Source organism: Vigna unguiculata, chromosome 11 (genome assembly GCF_037176805.1).
Source record: "Vigna unguiculata cultivar grain cowpea cultivar isolate G323 ecotype 2 chromosome 11, ASM3717680v1, whole genome shotgun sequence".
NCBI classification, from domain to species: Eukaryota; Viridiplantae; Streptophyta; class Magnoliopsida; order Fabales; family Fabaceae; genus Vigna; species Vigna unguiculata.
The window spans coordinates 3942802-3955242 of NC_140802.1; the positions used below are offsets into that span (position 1 = coordinate 3942802).

Consider the following 12441-nt stretch of genomic DNA (forward strand, 5'->3'; position numbering starts at 1 on the left):
TATATGTATGTATATATATATATATACATACATATATATATATATATACATACATATATATATATATATACATATATATATGTGTATAAATTTTGGGTTTTAGGTCTGATTATGCTTAGTTTGAATCCTTGATTTTAGTATTATATTTGAGATCATAAAGTACTGATGTTGTGTTGAATTTTGAGTTTGGCATGTTTTTGGCAATTGGAATAACTACTAAACTACTTAGACTAGGTTGAAATGGCATAATTATATAGAATCATATTCTGCATAATTATGTAGACTTGTTGATCGAGAACGTGCTCACTGAGTGAATTTGATTTCAAAGGATTCATTGACTTTGTAGCCATTGAATGAGAATATATTCGTTGATAAAAAACAAAGTTAGTGAGCTTATTGACTTTGTAGTCATTGAGTGAGAATGTAATCACTGAGCGAATTTTGGAGGAATTTACCTTTGTGAGTTCTAGTGATTTATTCACTGAGCGAGTCATTTGGTCGTTGAGCGAGTGGATATTTGTGCACTTTTTGCCTAGCGAGTGGATGGTGTCGGTGAGTGAATCTATCAGAATCAAGTAGTCCTTTCCTATGCTGAAACTTAGGTGTTTTATGGTTGATGTTAAGTATGTTTATGGTTCTCATTATGATTATTTGAACATAATATGACGTGGTAAGCATACATGATGAAGTGTGAAGGATTTCAAAGGAAACTCCTATTATTGTTATTGTTAGTGTACGCCTTGATATGGAAGAATGATTGGTAAGAGGTATCCTAAACTTTAATAATCATTCACACTCACAGAGTAGGATGAGTTATTTGGTGAGAGTAGCAAGAGGTCCTAGCCTTTGAACTTGTTCTTTGGTCATAGGCTTGAAAGGATTAACCTTGTGTGGTTGGGTGATGACCCTTGTGTCTTGTACTCTGTAGAGTCTAGAAACCATCACAGGTGCACACCTCTTGTCTACCCTATATTAAAGATATGTATCCGGATAATTAAGTCAATGTTTGGGTCTTTGTATGAACTAGAATGATAATGAATCATGATTGACTGTGTGTGATAAATTAATTCTATTCTTTCATATGATTAAGTCTTTTGTACATTAGCTTACTCTTTCCTTTATGTCTTGTGTTATTTGTCTATCTTTTGTGATGATCACCTTTTCGGTGGGAGCAAACGTGGTTGTAATTTCAGAGGCACATCTGGAAGATGAGGAGCTATCTATTAGGTTCAATGAAAGGTTTTAGTAGGAGATGTTGTAAATGGTTAGTTTGTGTATAAAGTTAGAATTGGTTTTTAGTTGGTTTGTTTAAATGTTATATTTTTATAGTCTTATCTTTTGTAAGATTGTATTATTTATACATTGGTTTATCTATTTTGAACACTTGGATGAAACATCATATTTTATTAGTTTTAAACTGTTAAAATTGGATGTTACATGACCTTTGGGCTGGATCAACCTATCTCAACCTTTAGCCTGAACGGACCAATCTTAACCTTTCGCCCGACCAATCCATTTCGACCTTCAACCTTCGTCCAAGATCAACCAATCTTTATCTTCGATCCGAGTTGGTCCGTCTCGACCTTCGGATTGGACCAGCCAATCATGATCTTCAACCTAAGCTGCTCATCTCAACCTTCGACCCACTACCTCTTCAAGCTTCTCCTCATCCTCCTCTTTTACTCATTCTCCATCTCTTATTCTTCTCACCCATCTCTCTTAATATATTAAAAATATCGACAAACTTTAGAGAAAATTTGTAAGTCAATTTGTCGGTGGATTTATTGATGAAAAAATCCATTGGTAATAAGAGTTACAATAAATTAAATGTTAGACAAGTTACCAATACACATGGGCAGATTTTAATAGGTTTGTAGGGGGGTCATGGCCACCCTAAAAATTTATAATTTTTTTAAAAGCATATGCTAATTTTTTTAAAATAAATATTTTAGATAAATTTTTATTTCTTTTATAAAATATAGTCTTTAATGTTAGTAATAATAAAATCTAAAATTAAATATAATAGAGAAAAATAAAATTTATTGAGATATTTTTCTTCCTCTCTTTCATTGTCTTATTGTATTAATTTTCTACTCTTGCATATCTTCTTTTGTTTTTGAAAAAAAAAATTTGAAAGTTATACACAAATTCATTTTCTCTGCTCTCATTTCTCATTAATTCTCTTATATTTTTAAAGATAAAAAATGTATTTCTCTTGTATCTTGATAGTGGAATATTAGTTTGATATTTAGTATTTTTTTTTTCATCTCATGAGTTTTTGTATATTTTTTTATGAATATAAAAGGAAAAATTATATATTATATGTTTTTTCATAACTATTTTTTAATTGTGATTTGATTATCATAGATTTTTCTTTATTATAGATTTTTCTTTTAGTAAGTACGCTTTTTAAATTTCAATTAGATTTTGATAAATTATTGTTTTGATAGATACATTGATGATGAATAAAGAGTGATAAAAGGAAATATACTCGTAAAGATAAAAATAATACAAATTTATTTCTTTACATATCTTCAAGTATGATACTAAGGATCTAATTCTTGAATTAGAGGAACCATAATAGTAACTAAGGATCCAATTGTTGAATTAAAAGAACCCTTTCTTAGTATTTAAAGAATTACTAGAACTTATATACTAAGAAAACGTTTTTAAATATGAAAACATCAATGAGTGAAAGAGATAAAAATATAAAATTTATTTAAAATGAATTCTATATCAAATACAACTTTTAAATTATCAATTTTCTAAGGAAAAAAAATACAAGAAGATGTCAATAAACTATATAGACTTTTATTATATTAGTGTCTAAAAAGAAAAATACACAGAGATGTCAATAATAAATTATATATATTTTTATTATATTAATAAAAATGATTAAATATATAAATTTTAAATAAATATTATTTTTATTCCTTCAAACTCTTTTTATCGAGATTTGTCAATGGTAATACAAATATTTATCAGCAATACAAAATTTAAATTATCTAACGATCTTACCAACTAATTTTACTGGTGGATTAATTGATGAAAAATGTCCATTAATATTTTAAATATTTAAATTCGTCAATAAATTTAGATTTATCCATGAATTTATTTTTGCTGATAACAATTTGCCAATAACAAGGAAATTTTGATAACAATTTGCCAATAATAACGATTTTTTTTGTAGCAGTGAATGATTAGCGTTAAAAAATTTAACTTGCCAAATAATATCACTTGTAAAATGTAAAATACTGGAAAATATATTTGACAACAATGTTTTTCTCTCTTAAATACTTTCAGGCTTCTTCCTCTTGTCTTTTTAAGAGGTTCATTTCACACACCCATAGAATAAGACGGACAATTTACCTCTCAACTATCTTTTAAGTATACATTTTTAAAATAAAATTTAACACCTTTTTAATTTATATACTATAAATATAAACATAATTTATAATTTAAAAATATTAATTATCATAAACTTTTACTATACTATAACTTATATATTTAAAAGGAATTATTTATTATATATTTTTAAACAAATGTTAAATTTAATTTTGCAAATAAAAATAAAAAATGATTTAAAATTTAGAATACCTTGTAAATTCCTAAAATATTAAATATATCTCTTAAAAAAATCATATTATTTTTAATTCTCTAAAATTTAAATATGTTTTAGTCAATTCTTAGTAATAAGAATGAAAAATAAAAATATAAATCTTAACTTATAATTAATAATACATTTAATCAAAACCATTCATAATCGTCGAATTCAGATATTAAAAATGTTTACCACATTAATTTTATTTTATCTTGGTTAACAAGAACAAGAGAAATACTTTATATCTTCCCGGAAGAAAAATAATATGGTCTGTTAACAAAAAATATTTAATATATTTAAACTTTTAAAGAAATGCAGGACACATTAAATTTTATAATCAATTAAGTGAAATAATGACACATATTATTTAAAACAAATAAATAAAATATTATAAAATAATTAAATATTCAATACATGTCATTAAAACAATAAACCATCTGAATTTATTAAATAAAGATATTCTTGAAGTTCCTTAAAAAAGAACTACGATAATTGAATACAAGAAACGATCTAAATTTATTAAGTAAATGTTTCTACGAACTTTTTTTATAACTTGTAGAAAAAAAAATTATAACTTGTTAAGCTAATTTGTAAAAAAATATAATTTGTTTATATTTTCTAACTGTATAATTTAAATCTAGTTTATAAAAAAAAAGTCAATTTCTGTCTTTCTTACATTTTTCCTTTAATGATAAAATTTAAAAGTAATTATCAATAATATACATTAAACTTTTGTTGGAAAATTTATAAGAAAATTAAAATCATTTTCAGCACAATATAAAAATAATACTTTTTCAACTAAAAAAAAATAGAGCTTAAAACTAAGTCAAAGTAAAAATGTCGACAAGGAGAGTGAAGCGGTGAAGAGTGATGGAGGGTGGGAACGGAAACCGTGGATCCTCTTTCTCCCAATCACGTCGTAGTCGTGGTCGTGGCCGAGGTCACAGATTTCCTTCAAATCAATCCAAAGTTTCAAACTTTGGTGGAAGGGGCACTTCTTCTTCCACTAGTGGCAACACTGCTTCCAACTCTGTTCTCAGTAACAGGCAAGAAGAGGACGCACAACCATCTTCCAATATTGTTGGAACATGTCCTTATATGTGCCCAGGTGAACATATTATTATAATAATAATGTATCTAATGTATGAAAGTGAAATCAATTTCATGGTAGCATAGTTGCAATGTTGGATTGTTCGTATGATGACGTGTCCTTTTAGAGGGGTTGGTGAAGAGTGGGGTTGTTACCAACGGGGGTTGAGTCTAATAGAAGAGGTTAGTTACCCATGATTTAATGAATCAAGGTTCCAATCTTGATGCAAGAGACGTTGACATGTAATGTCTGATGGTGTCTCAAATAGGAAGGTATGTGTTGAAGAGTGTATATGGAAAACTAAACTAGAGTGAATGAGTGGAATTGTTGTTAATGTAGTAATATGCTTTGCAGCTAGCGTTAATTGAATTACGAGGTCAATGAATGAATTATCATTAAATGTTTTCCTTTTGGAGCCTAAACCCTTTCTGATGTACATTGAGGTTACTAGGTCATATGGTGTTATAATGTTTGAGCTAGTGAAGGTTAAGAGTGCAGAAAGAAAATGATGCAGAATTCAAAGGAACCGCCCTTGAGTGCTGATGGGGAGAAGCTATTTTTAGATCATTGTTGTGGTTGTATTGCTTTATAATTATATTGCAGTGGTGAAATAATTCAGTTTGACGGACACCTTTCCATAATGTTGTTGTTATTATTATTGATGTGGCTGATGGATGCTAGTGATTTATTTCACGCAGTCGCAATTTCAGTTGTGAAAACCTCCGAATCTGTAACATTGAGGCTCCAATAACAGTTATGAACTACAATTTGAAACCTTTGTTCATTGACGAGTAATGTGTGTTGTCTTTGCACATGGGTGTTAGGTTTGGACTAATTGTAAAAAGGGTGAGAAAATGTAAGGGGGGAAAACTATAAAAGGCTGCTATGGGTGAACTATTAACTGTATGTTTTGGTTAATTGTTAATAGGTTATCATTTTTTTATGAGAGAGGTATGCGTAGGCATCACTAATACTAGGTTCAACCCCAAATAGTTTTTTCTTGGTTCTTAACAAGGAGCAACAACACTTATTTTTTGGATGACTATAATGCATAATTTGTTTAGTAGCATATAACTATAGTTAAAGGAATCTTATGCAGCAACCACATTGTTTTTTGAAGGCTGTGTTGCTTAAATTGTGAAACTAGGTGGTAGATACACATAGATACAACTACTCTATTTGACTTTGAGATTGTTTTGTTATTAAGTGTCTTTTTGCATATTTATATATCTTATATATTTAAGTATAAACTGCATTTTTTTAATGTTTATAAAATATTTATGAATTGTACAATTCATGATATTATACAATTCACGATTCGAAATTTAAACTCACCGATACACGATACGATTCATGATACGATTCATGATACAATTCACAATTCAACTAACATGGTTAGAACCCTTTGAAGGTAACCCTTTTCAGAACAACTTTAACCCTGTTATAGAAATGGGAAACCCTTTATGAAGGTGAGATCCTTCAAGTAGATCTTTCTCTTATTCGATTCGTTTTCAATCAAGAAATAAAGTCATTCTCTTCTTTTCTCAATTTTCACTGTGTTCAGAATAATATGCATATAAGAATGAAATGTTCATTAATCTTGACATGGAAGATCATTTTGGTGTTCCTTGAGATTGAAAGGTGCTGCTCAAACTTAAAGGAAAATTGTCACAACCTTGTGGTCAGGAATGTTTTATGATAGTGATTGTTAACTGTGTATCACAGAGATGGGAATTCTGCAATGAATAGGTAGACATACAAGAATAGATGGGATTAAGAATTTGTGTATGAATTTGAAAGGTTAGCATCTAGTCATCTATTGAGGAAAACATTGTAGAATTGCAGCTTGGGTGGTTGGATATGAGAAGAAGATTGTTACCAGCATTGGTAAGAAGAGTTAGTTAGATGGAGGATAACCCCATCTTATTAAGTGAGAAAACCAAGAAAAGCTGTAGGAGAAATCATTAAATTTTAATGGCCTTTCCAATGACTTGGATTTTGACAAAACACAGTGGTGGAATTTCTCTGTTGATGTATGTGGTTAATTGCACTCTGTATGACAAAAGACTTCTGTTGCCAATTTTAGCTTTGTTGATTCATGGGGGTATAAAATTTTATCTATAAAAAATATGAAGACATCTTCTGTTTGTATTATTTCATTCCTTTTAATATATGTCCCCGACACTTCTATTTTAAAGTTTTTTCACTTTCTCCACAGAAAGAGAGAGGATCCAGCGTGAAAAACTGCGAGATTTGGCAGGTTTTGAGAGGCTAAATGGAAATCCTAGAAAATCATCCCCAGCTCTTGCTGTCAAGAAGGTATGGCCAAACTGCTCTCCGTATATTAGAGTGGTTAGTTTACTTTTAATGTACTTTTGACAATTATAAGTGAACTAAAGGGTAATGTTAAGAATAAATTGATTATACCAATATTAGCATTTCTACCTGAATTTGATGGTTCCCATAAAAAATTGTCAACTTTTATATAACTCAGGTATCATAATTTTTAGATGTTCATAAGTTGTATGCTGAAACTTGCAGTGTATTTGTTTTTATGTTTACCTATATAATTCGTTATAAAGCACTAAATTAATGTCTAGTGTTTCATTGTTCTTTGTCTATTGTTTAGCTAAACACCTGACTAATGCTAGTAAGCTACGTTACCTGTTTGGACAACTTTGTCCATAAGGACTTCTAGGAGTGGAAAATAAGAAAAAGATTAGATCGACTTCTCTATAAGCTAAAATTGGCTTATGCAAAGTTAAAAATAAGAATTTAAGGAAGCTATATAAGAGGCTTCTACAAATTAGTTTATGCATAAGGTAACTTTAGCTTATGGAGATACTAATTTCATTCTTCCTTCTTGTTTATCTCTCTTAGAAGTCCCAATGGAGAAATTTGTTCAAACAAACTCTTGTATTATAATGTAAAACTTATATAGTAGGTTATTTATTTGTCGCTTTACTTCTTTAAGATTATATATCCTGTATCCAGCATTGACTCATGGTTTTATGGCATCTAAATGGCTTTTATTAAAGGGTCACCTCTGTCTTTACATAATTTTTGGTTTCAGAATTTTTTCTTCAGTTTTGCAGAACTATATCCACCAAATATGTTGAAGCATCAGATTTACGGCCAATTGCTGTTTTGGAAGATACTTTAAATTACCTTTGGAGTTTGTTGGAATCTAAAGAGCACTCATTTGAAGAAGTTCATGACTTTATGTTTGATAGGACAAGGTCCTTACGCCAAGATATTACTATGCAAAATATTGTAAACCACAAAGCAATTTACCTGTACGAAAGAATGGTATAGTTTTCTGTCTCAATTTTCTTTGATTATGTACTTTATTCTATTCTCCTGCAACTGCATCAGGGTAGATGATTTAAGTTGCATTTCTTATACTTGTTTTTCAACTTCAGGTTTAGCTAAACGCTGAAAGTCCATTTATTTCATATGCACAAATTACTTTTGACATATTAGATGATTATCTCTAAGAAATTGATCAATATGTGTGCTTAAATCCAAATACTAGTCCTAGACCGATTGCATCTGCTTCTCCTTATGAACCTGACCGAGGTAGTTGATCAATTCAAATTGACAAAAAAGAGTCTCCACATAGAGCAGTTCAACCCTCAAGAGACATTGAATTCCTCAATTGTTTCACATGAAGTCAATGTTATTTTTTCTTTCCTCCATAGTACTCCACCGAAAAGATAAAAGGGGACGCTGACACTCGTGCAGCACTGTGAAAGGAAACAGTGAAAAAAATTACTATATGTGGGGGAACATGTGCAAATATAAAGAGGCAGAGAGTGGGGACCAACTCTGGACCTTTAAACCAAAAAAGGTTTCGAATTTAGTACCTGACTGTGCATTGAATAGGCCTTCTTCTGAAGAAGATATTTGTGAGAAACAAAAAGAAAAGAAAAAAAAAACTGTAGTTGTTTAATCATTAGCACATGTGGAATTATAGGAATGAAAGATAATTTTTCTTTCGAATCTTTTAATTTTCCCATTGATATCAGTTGCAAAGGGTTTGTATTGAATTGTAATTTGAATTAGTCCATTCATGCAACTCTGATAATCATGTCTTGGTGAATGCATGGTCATGAACAAGCCTGGGAGATGTTGTAGTTATAATGGCGGTATACTTGCAAGAAAGGACTTGAACGTCCAATTTTGAACTATAATAAAGATGGGCTTTGTCTGGGTCTGCATATCATTTCTTGGAGGCTACTGTTTCCTCCTGTACACAGTCAACCTAGATCATGTGATCTTATAGCATTGTATTATTATTTTTTTTTTGAAGCACGGATTTACAAGCTATGAAAGTCAAATAATGAGCTGAACAATATATTTAATCACACAGGTAAAATTCCATGTTATATCACATTACAATCTTTGGCGTTCTATGTCTGATCCAAACACTGCATCAATGCATCATCTCAACTTGGAACAGCTCACAAAGACATTGACATCTTTGTTCAATCTGTATGAAGCAAATCGAAATTCAAATCATGTGCATGAAAATGAAGCTGAATTCCATTCATTATATGTGCTGCTTCATCTTGGTTCTTACAGCCAACCGATGGTTAATCTCTACATCATTGGTGTGATTATGTTTCTCCTTTCATGTTAATGCTAGTCTTGTTGCAACTTATGAAACATAACTATTTCTAATCCACAGGGAGAGCCACTTTCTGTGTGGTTTAGACGAGTATCAACTCCAGTGTTGAAGTCAAAAGAAATGTGCTTTGCTCGGAGAATATTACGGTAACATTTATAGTAATCATTTATCATGAACCAATCATTCCAAGAGCTGTTTAACTTATCACGACAGATGAATAGTTTTGTATTATATTTCTAAGATGCCTTGTCACACTTGAACCCTTTTGGCTTAAAACATAGACAATACACAGGACCACCTATCATTTGTTGAAATTCAACTTCTTATTGAAAGAATGGAAGTAGCAAGGACCAAAATTCTCGATTGCTTAGTCAGTCATACAGGCTCTGAAACTATATCATGAACAAACTGCCCAAAAGCCTAAACTCTTAAATAAAAGCACATGATACATCTCTAACATTTTTAACATTCTTAATAAAATAATTAAACAGTTTTTTTGTTGATTTTCTCTCAGGTCATTTGTTATATTAAATAATAACTGATAACTGAATGTATTTAAACTATTGATGTTATCTTTTCTTGTGACAGATCATCCCAACTTGGAAATTATAAGGATTTCTTTTGTACTGCAGCAGCTCAGGCAACATATCTGCAGTTCTGCATTATGATGCCTTATATCAATGAAGTAATTACTTTAACTAGAGAATTCATTGTTATCGTAACATTTTATAACTCATTTATTCGGATATCCTTTGTGTCTAAGTTGATGCATGCTTATATTTCTTGTGCTTGTTACTTTCTTTATATGTATCTTAGCACGAATCATCTTTTGTTATTGTAATAGTCAATTTTAAGAATAATCTCAATAGGCTATGACTCAAATATTAAAGATCTACAGAATTAGTGAACTATAGGGAAAGACATGAAACATTATATAGGGATTGTCCATTTTTCACTGTTTTACGAAAATTTGACTCCTCTGGTTCATCTTATATCCCATATTCCAAATAAACAGGATAAATATGCCTACAGCTTAACGCTTGCCAAAGTTAACATCTTAGACAAATCTTTGAATCTGGACAATTCCAAACCACATGTTGTGCATATTGAGGGTCTTGATAACAGAAAGTATGTTTCAGAAAACAAATACCTTCACCTTTCACCACTTTCCCAGAAGTTTATAACTTCCAATTTTTTATTTATAATCTTTACATTGTGAAGTGGGCTGTGGGCTACATAGATCTATTGATGACATTGGCATTATAAGAAACCAAAACTTACTATTTCCTTCATATAATTTGTTCTACATATATTGATAAATGTTTGGTTGTTTTTATGCTAAAAGGTTCGTGCACTGGCTTTATCTTGTATAAATTTTGGTGGCTACAAACTTCATCCATATCCTCTGGTGGACCTCTCAAAACACCTGATGATAAAGGTATTAGTTAATTAATAATCATATTTAAAGTTATCTTCCACACAGAGTACATATATAGGTTCTCTTAGTTCAGTTAAAAAATGTATGATGCAGTTAACTAAACTAAAAAATAGTTCATGTAGCTAGCTCAGTCCATCATGCTTGAACTACTTTTAGTTCCATCAAATTATTTTCTAGTTTAGTTCATTTTTCATACAGTTTAATTTAATTCGAAACATTAATTTCTAGTAGCCTATTGGTGTAAATTCTTTTTCTTGATCACTTTTGCTATGTCACTGTCGGTTGATCTTTGCACTCATCCTGGCTATACACTTTAATTTGAACTTTGTTTGACAGGAATCAGATTTGGAATCCTTTTGCCATTCTTGTGGTCTTGAAATTTGTACAGATGAATCTGGAAATAAGCTACTTCCCACAAAGCAAACTACATTCAGTCACCCCAAAGGGAGGTTCCAAAGCTATAGTTTCTTGGGCTTGCAAGAATATGAAAGTCAGTTTTAGAGCTTTTTGGTCTTGCATGTTTGAAGATTGGAACAAGCATGATCCTGGATGGCAGACAGAACCTATTTTCATCACTTAACCTTGGTATTATTGTGATCATGCTTGGTGATGCAAAATGGGTCATTGTGATCATTCACAAGTGTCTCTTTGTGGTGCTTAACATGGGAACAAATTGTATTATACATAACAATTTTTGCACCTTTGTGCCTGTGTTGTGTGTAACGATAGTACATGATAAATGTAAGACTATTGAAGCTATTTGTAACCAAAGGTAACATTATTATGGTAAGGTTTATTGATGTTGATGATGTAAAACTTAATTCTCCCTTGCAAATCATAATAAAAATTTACACATCTATAGAATACTATAGCACCATATTCAATTTTTTCTTTGATGAAGTGTTTGTAAATGTTCTCATGCTTTGTGTGATCAAGTTAAAAAGGATTTTGAGTAATATTTATGGTAGCTTAGTTATCATAGCAGAACTCCATTTGCATGGTAGGTACATCCATATATTAAAAATATTATAAATAAATAATTAAGTTAAATATGTTTTTAGTTCTTAAATTTGGATGTAAAATTGAAAATTTTCGTTATTTCAAATTTTGATAATTTTTGTTTTCAAACATTAATGGATATGATTTTTCTAACCAAACTGTATCAAATGCGTTTTAGGATGAGGTTTGAGTTGATTGCATTATTTTGACACTTTTTAGTTCAAATGTTAGTCTAAAAAATCGTTTAATAAGTTAAAAAAAATTAGTATCAATAAGTTAAAAAGATTATATCCACTTACTTTTAAATTTTAAAATAAAAATATATCAAAATTTAAGAGAAAGACTAATTACAATATCGAATGTAAGTTTAACAACTAATAGCATACTTATCTTAATAAAAAAATTGTGTCAAAATAAATTGAGTGCATTTTTATTGACAATTTATTGAATGGGTTATTCAACTTATAAAAGTTATTAAACTCTTTAACAAAAAAAAAAAACATGAAGAACAGAAAAAAAAAAAACTTCATTGCAAATGTAACGTCCCATTAAATTATTAAGCGAAATTAAAGGAAACGTCACGCGATAAAAGTATAGTAGCATAGTCTTGGGGTTCTTAACACAACCCCTACAAAAGCCGGGCACACCACGATGCCAAAGGAAAGCGGAATGCAATACTAACA

General features: G+C 30.1%; 1 protein-coding gene across 2 annotated transcripts; it reads left to right on the forward strand.

Annotated features, from left to right (window-relative positions):
• Positions 1-4430: 4430 nt before the first annotated feature.
• SAC3C (SAC3/GANP/Nin1/mts3/eIF-3 p25 family) lies at positions 4431-11623 on the forward strand. 2 transcript variants are annotated; one of them, XM_028053051.2, is made up of 8 exons: positions 4431-4709; positions 6910-7010; positions 7779-8000; positions 9064-9285; positions 9382-9467; positions 9910-10006; positions 10667-10759; positions 11096-11623. In XM_028053051.2, the coding sequence occupies exons 1-8, from the start codon at positions 4472-4474 to the stop codon at positions 11258-11260; spliced, it is 1224 nt and encodes a 407-aa protein (XP_027908852.2). In that variant the 5' UTR covers positions 4431-4471; the 3' UTR covers positions 11261-11623. The 2 variants fall into 2 exon arrangements, with proteins under 2 accessions (XP_027908852.2, XP_027908853.2); XM_028053052.2 differs by lacking the exon at positions 9064-9285.
• Positions 11624-12441: the final 818 nt, after the last annotated feature.

Excerpts from the sequence above, each read along its gene's own strand:
- SAC3C (XM_028053051.2), top strand. The coding sequence starts at position 4,472 with ATGGAGGGTGGGAACGGAAACCGTGGATCCTCTTTCTCCCAATCACGT. Across the intron at positions 10,007-10,666 it reads TGATGCCTTATATCAATGAA|GTTCGTGCACTGGCTTTATC; the intron begins GTAATTACTTTA and ends TTATGCTAAAAG. Across the intron at positions 10,760-11,095 it reads CAAAACACCTGATGATAAAG|GAATCAGATTTGGAATCCTT; the intron begins GTATTAGTTAAT and ends TTTGTTTGACAG.